The sequence below is a fragment of the Anneissia japonica genome, unplaced genomic scaffold (genome assembly GCF_011630105.1).
Source record: "Anneissia japonica isolate Jap-2015-1 unplaced genomic scaffold, ASM1163010v1 scaffold287867_len1003013_cov215, whole genome shotgun sequence".
NCBI classification, from domain to species: Eukaryota; Metazoa; Echinodermata; class Crinoidea; order Comatulida; family Comatulidae; genus Anneissia; species Anneissia japonica.
Window position 1 is genome coordinate 906,943 of NW_022684320.1, and position 9,873 is coordinate 916,815.

General features: G+C 34.4%; 1 protein-coding gene across 1 annotated transcript in view; it reads right to left on the bottom strand.

The window, feature by feature from the left end:
- The window catches only part of LOC117104763 (DNA-directed RNA polymerase I subunit RPA1-like), a 17,803-nt gene that overhangs the window by 6,443 nt on the left and 1,487 nt on the right, over positions 1-9,873 (bottom strand). Inside the window, exons 2-19 of the mRNA XM_033245621.1 lie at positions 9,380-9,572; positions 8,882-9,009; positions 8,193-8,418; positions 7,740-8,015; positions 7,345-7,472; positions 6,978-7,121; positions 6,511-6,651; positions 5,704-5,924; positions 5,165-5,381; positions 4,629-4,767; positions 4,095-4,209; positions 3,439-3,631; positions 2,834-3,007; positions 2,385-2,504; positions 1,636-1,766; positions 1,096-1,261; positions 771-971; positions 328-505 (exon numbers count right to left, since the gene is read on the bottom strand). Coding sequence (XP_033101512.1) covers positions 328-505; positions 771-971; positions 1,096-1,261; positions 1,636-1,766; positions 2,385-2,504; positions 2,834-3,007; positions 3,439-3,631; positions 4,095-4,209; positions 4,629-4,767; positions 5,165-5,381; positions 5,704-5,924; positions 6,511-6,651; positions 6,978-7,121; positions 7,345-7,472; positions 7,740-8,015; positions 8,193-8,418; positions 8,882-9,009; positions 9,380-9,548 — 3,067 coding nt within the window. The 5' untranslated portion in view covers positions 9,549-9,572. The remainder of the gene's footprint in view (positions 1-327; positions 506-770; positions 972-1,095; positions 1,262-1,635; positions 1,767-2,384; positions 2,505-2,833; positions 3,008-3,438; positions 3,632-4,094; positions 4,210-4,628; positions 4,768-5,164; positions 5,382-5,703; positions 5,925-6,510; positions 6,652-6,977; positions 7,122-7,344; positions 7,473-7,739; positions 8,016-8,192; positions 8,419-8,881; positions 9,010-9,379; positions 9,573-9,873) is intronic.

The window sequence follows — 9,873 nt, forward strand, 5'->3', positions numbered from 1 at the left end:
TTCACAATCCGAAGGCGATCATACAAGGCGCTGGCATCATATATCCCTGGATATCACTGGATACTGAATTGGCAGATCCGCACATTGTGCAACTTTCTCTGCTCCCTGGGGAGTATCCTTTGTCACTGCTGCTTGAACGTGCACGTCCCTTAGATTCAACGCCATACCATCCTACCAGGTACCCATTTGTACTCCTGGGTGGAGAGAGGCAAATGTAAGTAAAGTGTCTTGCCCAAGGACACAAGCAATGCGATGAGCGTTGGTCTTGAACTCCCGATCTCACAATCAGAAGTCCAACACCTTACACGCTGAGCCACACGCTCCTACAATGCCTATCTTCTACGATGCCTATCTTGCAAGTAAGCGATTGATCAAGTATGATTACATAAATTGACTTATGACTTACTGTAAGGTCATAATTCACAAGCAGCCCCTCCAAATGCTTTATAATGCAACGCTGTAGATATCCACTACGACTGGTTTTAACGGCTGTATCCACCAGACCCTGGAGCCAAGAAAGTAGCCAAAAAATTACACAAGTGACCAATGCAAGTATTAAAATATAGGAATCAATTAACTGATTCAAGAAAGCTAGTCTTTCAAAGCATATGAATAATGTAAACTGATGATGATTTATAATGATAAAACGGCTAATTATGCACAATTTTTTCTTAGTATTTACATATACTGTAATTTAATTAATCCTTTCTAAACATATGCAATTAGTTTTAAGATGACAACAGAGGGCAGTAGATTGTGATTGGGCTTACTTCTCTTCCAGCCATGCAATGGAAAAAATACTCCTGCGGCCGAATGCCAGTTAGAAAACGACCATCTACATATCCCCCAGACCGTGGACATGATTCATAGGGTTGGAATGACGGCAGTGACCTTCCACTTAGCATGAGGGGTGGTCGTCTTCCTTCTAGCTCAATTTGCCCAAGCATACAAGAAATCTGCATACAGTTGACCTGGGTAAAAATATAAAATAAAATCAGTTAAAAGAAATATGAAAATCAATGGAAATGATGTAATTAACACTTGTAATAATGGAAATATCAGAAAATATAGTTATTGAGAGGGGAAAACACTTGCCATTGAACCTTTTGCTCCAGACTGCACCATCAGTTGTAAGTTGTTGTCTGGGAAACTCTTAATTAATCCTTGACCCAAACAGATTTTGGAAACTTCATTTGTGAATGTGTCAGTGTTTGTTTTCATTTGCATATCAATCTCTGCCATTTGTAATCCATCTGATGACCTAATATAACCACCAAAAAAAAGAAGAAAATTGAGGCCTGATACATAACATCATTATTATATACACCTGGGTCGGATGATTCCATTATTGGAAACTGGTATACACTGGTTCATTTTTGGTAAGTATTCACAAAATTGGTATTCTTATGTTGTTAATTATGGCTATTTTGAATGGTAATAGGCCTATCAAATGTATTCAGTCATTTTCATAAATTGTCAATTGTATGTACAAAAATAAAATTACTTCTTTGTTAACAAGATATAGAGTGAAACATTTAACTAAGTCTAAGAAAACTAGCATTGATCTGGCTTCACCTTTGATAAATATGATGACACAATACAAAATGTTTCTAATATTTAAGATATGGATCTCACCTGTGGGCTGTTTCATACTTGTCATTGATGGCTTCAACATCACTTGGGTCATCAACTTGAAGAGTTTTTGCCATTATTCCCAAACCAGATTTATTAGCTTTTCTCATCGATTTCCTTCTTTTTTTATCAGCCTTAAAAACATGATTACATGACAAATTGTAGAGAGATTGAATTACTCTCGTTAAACCTTCAAAAATCCTCACAATAAAAACCTGAGGACTCTCACATGATTTGTCTTTTTTTTTCTTTTTTTTTTTGAGTTTAAATTATCCAGATCACACTTTTGATGATAATAATGATACAAAAAATGGTTTTTTTTTCAACAATTAGAATTAAATTTCAGAAGTAATAAGTAATTAATGCACCAAAAGTAACTAAGTTTAAAATTTAAAAACCATGATGTATCAAGTAAGTAAGTTTCTATTATTTTTTAAACCTGTTCTCTCAACACAATCTTCATTCATACAAAATTCAAAAAGGGCAATCTGTCCAGCAATACTATTCATTTGACCCTCAATGTTCTACAGCGAGAGAACTGGTTGTTGGGACCCTCAATGCTTTTTAGGGCTTGGAGAGTTGAAGCTTGATTATTTGGGACCCTCAATGCTCCACAACAGTCTCTTTATGAGGTTTGGGGAGTTGAGAGCTGATATTTGGCACCTCAGTGTTCTACACACAAGTCACTTTTAAAGCCTTAAAAGTGTAAAATTGCTAAGTCCGAGATGATCATTCCAATAATAATGCCTTACCTTTGGTTTTACAAGAATGTCCTCAACACCTAGACTGAACCCAGCAATGTACTGTAGAAATGTAGTAAATAAGCGACCAAGACAGCTAAGAATAAGAACTGCCGTCTGACCACCATACAACTAAAAAAAACAACATAAGGAATATTAATTAGTAAACAAATACATATACAGTATAATTAAACCAATATAAATCTCTCTTTTAAATTCTCAAATAGAAATTAACTTTCAAACTCGGAGTGGTTGGCAGTAATTGTACTTTGGAACATTCAAACTTTAGAATAGGGTTTTAAATAAAAAATTTTTACTTGCAAGGTTTGAACCAAAGACCATGGGAATGGATATACGATATATTTGATGTGAATATTATAAATATTATTTTCTTAATAAATGTAAACATAAAAACTATTAACAGTATCTTGTCATTATTTTGTGTTGAATTGAAGACTTACCTCGTAGCAGGCATGCACGAGCCCGTATTGAGTACTACCATAGTTTGCTTTGTCTAACACACCCACCAGAAGCTCACCCTGCCTGAAAACAACCTGAGATTCTGTCATGTTATCCCCTTTCAGTGGCGTACCTCCCCCTCCTCTCGGCACACGAGGATCTTCCCTTTGCCACGTCTAAACAAAAATTTGATATATATTATGTAATTATCCATATTAATTAGTATTTATCAGTCTAGTTTGTGGTGTGTTTGTCACTATGCATTGATGTATAGGGTACCCTCCATCTGAATAACAATAATGCAATCACAAACAACCTGTAGACTGGACTGGAAGATCTATGACCAACACCCCAGTATCCCTCCATAGTGAGTCCCTTCTCTACTTTGTATTAAAAATGTTTTCCATATGTCTAATTTCTAGATGTGACATACAGTATATGTTATATGCACATTTTTAATACAATGGTAATCTGTATCAGTGTGTACATTCCTCTTAATTATCATTCAACTGCATTCATAAATTTTATTTATGGTTACAAAGTAATAATTTTCCTAAAAATAATGAAAATTTTATACACAAGGAAAATGCTGCTGCATTTAACCTACCTTACTAGCAATCTTAGAGCGCCCTATAAAGTTGAACAATGGCTTGTCTTCAGGGATGACATTGAGGAGGAGCGTGGAGAATACTTGTTTGCCAGACCAAAGTTCTTTTGGTTTTATGATCGCTGGTGGAAGCAATTTCACATGACCCCTCTTGTCAGTCATGGCATTGAAAATCAATTGCTGGTACTGGTCTCTGTAAGAAAATTTCATGTATGGTCTCATAAAAAAAAGTTATAAAAGAAATTTGCTGACAGGGAGTCCGACACGTCTGGCCGGTGGTCTAATCCAAGGGGCAGCTGAAAACCTCGGTGGGGGTCCCAGAATATAATTCATGGGGAAATGTTTTATGGTTTAAGATGGCCCAAAATTCAGATTTTATTTTAATTCAGATTTTCAGAACATTTATTTCCATTTCCATTAAAAAAAACAAACAAAAAAACAAGGAACATGGTGGCATCAGCTAAAAAGCAACATGCTTGTAGCAGGGATGGTATAAACAAAACAACATTCGACAACATGTGCATTGAGACCACAATATTAGGGATTAGTAATCATTACAAACTTTGTTTGGATCAGTAAATTAATATTTTTAAGACGACGGGGTCCAAGCTTGTCTGATATTTTAGCAAACAAGACATAGAAATAATTTTTTTCACCTTGTGTAAAAGCGCCCTCTAACAGTCATTTTTACTCCTGCAATCATGTGATCTTGGATGAGACCACCGAGTGGCGTGCCATCCTTTGGAACTAAGTACTGCTGACTGGTGATAGCTGTAAGTTGAATAGATTGATTTTTGTGATTTCTATAGAACAGGTTAAAAACTAATTTTTGTCACCAGTGCTTTACAATAATATTTAAAAAATATCTATTATACTACCTAGATTAAAATAAAAATCAGAGAAACAAAATGGTATCTATTTCATTAATTAAATGCACCTAACTATTTAACAGTATAAGTTACAACATAAAACACTAATATTGGAAATTGAGTAAGATATTTAAAGGGTAAACCGATAATGCCAATATACCTTTAATATAGTCCACTATTCAAAAATATAAGAATATTTTTGTAGGTTTATCTGGTTTTGAGTATAGTATAAATCTTTTTAACAGTGTTTTAACAGTGTAATATTTGTAGTATACTGAAGCTAGTATTTCTAGTAGAAAGGAAAAATAAAACATTTCTTACCAATGTTATATGCCTCAGAACGTCCAATCTCATTTTGAGGAAAATGCGCATTCATCTCGTCGCCATCAAAATCAGCATTGTAAGTCTTGCATGCAGAATAATGAAGTCGGAATGTCTTTTCCCGTGGCAATATACGTACCTGTGAGCAAAAAACATAAAGAATTACAATATAAAGAAAGCAAGGAATAGATTTTAAAAAATATGTAATTTTTCTACATTACTATCATTATTATTACTTTTATTATCACTATCATTATAATTAGTCTTATGAGTGCTGTACTATTAATAGGTAGTTTTTGCTGTACAACCTTAACCTTAACTTTAACATTAGTACCCAACATGCAACGCGATAACTCCACCCCTTTTGTAAACAAATCGAAATACGCATGCGCAAACCCGTAACTAACGTCCGTCGAGCACGTAAAATCCTGAAAATAACATACTCCGCAACGCAAGAAGAATAAATTATGACGTCATCCGTTAACGTTAAGGTTAATGTCGTGTAGCGATAACTCCCTATCATTCATTTAAAGTACCTTGTGCGCCATGATACTCGGCTTATGCAACGTCGGTTGTCGATTCAGCAGCAGCACGTCCCCATTCTTGATGTGTCTATGAACTCGTTTCTGTCCTGTAACTGCATGTCGCGGATTTTGTGGTGTAAGAAGCTGCTTTGCAATGGCTTCTCGCTGAGTCTTGTTGTCTGCTTTTAGTTTCATCTGAGTACCATCTTCATTTTCAATCAACAATGCTCTATTTTAATGAGAATTGAGCTTTGCAATAATAGTTTTTATAGCATTAACAATAATAATTTTAATGTTTAGTACTGATATTAATAATCATATTATAATTATTGCACTAGTAATTATAAAATTATAGTTTTATTTAATCCAATTTTTAAAATAAAAAAAAATTGTTTAACTACATAGGTGCAAAAAAAAACAAAACAACAAAGTAATGGGGCAAACAGAGGAGGAAAAATTCCAACATCAAAAAGGTTTATCTACTGAAGTGTATGTTGCTGCAACTATTGTTTCAAAAACAAGAATGGAAAAAGATAAATAAATATAGACACCCTGGATGTTTGTTGGGTCCATTCATGATGGCGCGACGCAACTCTTGAGCGTTCCATTCTGTCACAGGCTGCGGATATGTTAACTTCTTAGCAATGATATCTGGTATGCCGATTTCATCAGAGTTTATGAAAGGATCCGGTGAGATGACAGAGCGTGCGGCATAGTTGACACGCTTCCCCATCATATGCTTGCGAAATAGTCCTTCTTTCTTCTCAAGGATCTGTATAAATAAATATAGACACATTTTATGCAAAATTCAGACATAGAATGATCAGGTTAAACCCAGTACACCAAAGTCATACCTACCAAGCCATAGTTACAACAGTCTATGCAGCTAAGCTTAGGCTATTACAAAATTCAGGTTTTGGATTTCGGATCAAGTGTGTGAATAACAAATTGTAAAAATAACTATTGCTTGCTACGCAATCAAATTTTACTTATGTGTCGAATTTACGTGATGTGCCCATAAATGGGCATGATGATGTCACATTACACCCAAATATGGGCATATCACATTTATTTGACACATAAAATTTGACAGTGAGGATGGAGCCATAAAAGGAATACATTTTGGTTCACATTCAAAAAGTAAATACTCTTACTGATGTTTTGTATGAAACACCATGTGGTAATATATAGTATTATTTTGTTTGGATAACACCGTTAATGTATCTATTTGTTGGCCTTGTACTAATGTAGGAACATGTGTTCTGTTGGTTTATTGTTGGTTAATGTTATATAAGTACTACATCTATTTGGTAAACACCTTAACCTTACTAATGCATGGCAAAGATTGTGTTACTTACCTGTTTAACTCCTGGTAAATTATCAGTTGATAGTTTATCCATATCGCTATCAACTAGACAGTTCACTCTGGTTTGCAGCATACTCCAAGCATTCTGTAGTTTCTCTGTATTGCTCTTTCCAGGCACAGATGCCAATATGCTCTGTAAGAATCATTAGATCAACTTCATTGATGAGGTCATTGTATCTTAACTTATGTAATGCAGGTATTTACATAAAAATCCATTACAGGCTCTTTTGAAAATTCAGTGAGTATCATAATGTAAATCTTGGGTTATTACCTATAAATAATCTCCTGGTAATAGTTTGGATATTTGTTCAGCAGTACAAATTTAAGTTTCCCATAACATTACTGTACATATTTGCTATTAAGCATTATACTATTTAATGATTTCAAGTTAAAATATCCATAATCACATCAAACAATCAATCAATCAATCAAAGGTTAGAAAATAACAATTTAACCAACCTTATCAAAGTCCTTCAGTAGGGCTTCATTGTGCTCATTCTGATTAAAGAAGAGCAGCTGTGCTAGGGTTTGACTATCCCTCAATACTTTAGTCAGACCAGCTGTTTGTGGATTTTCAAAACGCTTTTCCCCAGCAGAAGATATCTATGAACCAAAATGTTTATAAATGTTGACAATTGTAAAACCCATGTATTCTACTACATAAAAGCATTGGAAATCACATAATACATGGCAGTGAAAAACCAACAATCACAAGTGGTTCTTCTGAGAAATTAACATGAAGCAACATTCTACTGGCTGATTCAGAAAGGAATCAAGAACTGGATTATCATTAAGAACTGGATGTTATATCATAGGATAGTCTTACCGGTCTGAATTTTGTTGGTACAACTGGAATGACATCAAGAAAAAATAAGTCCACAGCACTCTCACCATTGTCTGCATTTACATTATTATTACTCTTCAGGACACCAAATAAACTTTTTAAAACTTTTTCTGAAAAGATAAAAAATTATTATAGCTCTAGCTATCGTGTATATAACAAAAAATAAACTAATATAGAACAATGAAAGGCTGGTTTACAGTATGGACCCAAATAAATAATACCATGTCACATTTTGTTCTCTTTCAATATATTTCACTAATACACATGAAAGTCATTCCACAAATTTACATAGAGGATGAAATCCTTCTGTATGTACCAATTAGCATTGAAATTTTAATATTTTTATACAACAGGGATTATTACCCTTCTGCAAATACCTTCATAAGCCAATAATTTTCTGAGATGATCCCTGGCTTCAGAAGGGGACAGGAAAACTTGTTCCAACTTGCTACTATCAGATCTCTGCTGCTTTGTGATGATGCGCACATTGTGTTCTGGTCGAATCTGGCGTACTGTTGTGCCACAGAGATTGCACTTTCGGCCGCGTGAACTAATGTGGTCTTTAATAAATGTGTCCAGAAGATTCTTCCGTATTGCTACAAGATTCCGCAGATTTGTATTCACTGATTCAAAGCAATTTTCTGTTTCTTTTTCTAAAAAAAATTGAACAGACTCAATAAACATGATTGATGCATTATGTTATCTCTTTAAGAAAGTAAAGACTCCCGAATGTACGTAAAGTGTTTTGCACAATGATCTTGTAATGAGATATCACAATAATAAATAATTCTTAAATTGACTAGCTACCGCTTAAAAGACATTTGACTCACTCTGTTTCAGTTCTTCCATGTGCTGCCTCAACATTGACTCAAGAAGTTGTACAGTGCTAGGGTCATTGCCACTGTGATCCATTGCGAAGTTGTTGGCTATGTTGCGCATTTCCTCAACAGCATGAATGAAGCCTTTCTCAAGGCAATCCAGCTGGTAGGTGATCAGGACCAGGGACCAGCGACTCGCTAGCAGATGATGGCATTGTAAGCACGATCCTCGCAATAGCTAAAATTACCCAATAACAATTTTGAATTTTATCATTATAAACAAATAAAAAAGAGTCATTATAAATTTTTAATCAGTTTTTGATTGGACAAAATGCATCTTCCTTAGTCTAGGGTAAACCAAAATAATTGATATAGAATTTTAATGAATCAATCATTTTTTTTACTGCTTCTGGTATATGATAAATGAACTGCCATCATATTAACTTTATCAATTAAAAATGATGAATGTGTAAAAAACACTTACTGTACTTCTAGATGGTCTAACACTCTAGCACACTGGATAGTCAAGGACAGATTGTTTTTAATAAGATGTTTGGGGATGTTGTTATTTTTTATGAAGAAATTTGGATAATAGCCATAGGAGCATTACTATCAAGCAACAACTTACAAATATTAGGAAATTTACAAATCTTAAGTATTTAATTGCAATTCTTTCTCATTGTATTTGTTTTTCAACTTACTTGTACAATTGTTTTAAAAAACAGTGGATTAAAAACTGGTAGTGGAAGACTGATATGACCCATGTGGCCTGGGCAATGAAGGTAACCAAGGCAACATGTTGCACATAACTCTCTATCACTACTAGGGCCTTTAGAGAAAAAGAAATAAAATATCTAAGATTAATCAACCATAAATATTTACAAACACAATACATTGACAATTCAGTTACACAGGCAAATTATATAAATTGTTGCAAATGGCTGCCTTCTGGTAAAATGTGCAAATTGCCGGATCAGTCAGTTACTAAATTTTTCTTTACTATTATATGCTAATTGTGGGTTATAATTTATGCAACTCCATCTCATGTAAAAAGTACTGTATATCGTTGTGTGTAAATATAGACTGGCTCTTGCAAATTTTACATTAAACATTTAACATTAAATAATAAATAACCAGATAACATTATTATTAGATATTTAGAGGCAGCGTGCTCATACATCGTGTGATATTTGACCTACCTAGAGAAAGGTCATGAAGACCACCAGCAGTTGCATGACCTAGGTCATCAAATGTCCTTGGGTTCACAATTTCTTTAACACTCAACCCAAGTATTTCATTGGTACTGTAGGTACGAAACTGAATATTGGTAGGCCTCTTTGATGGGATTTGATGCATGAAACCTGACATGTTGCTAATTATCACTTTTTAAATCTGTTGAGAAAAAGAAATTAGCTTACTCGGCTCTACAACACATAGATACTATTCCTGTAATATGCGCTGGATACAAATAAAACCTAAGTATACAATATAAAGTTCAAATACAGGACAGTAGCTACCAAGTTCATTCAACTACAGTAAGTGTACAGTACTCAACTGTACCTATTCTTTCCTTCATTTTCCATGGTCTAAATCTGGTCTAGCCAGGTGTTTCGCCAAAGAACTAAGCACTGCAACTCGTCATTGAACTCAGAATTGTTAGGCCCTTGCTAGACGGTAGACCAGCTTTAGCTAC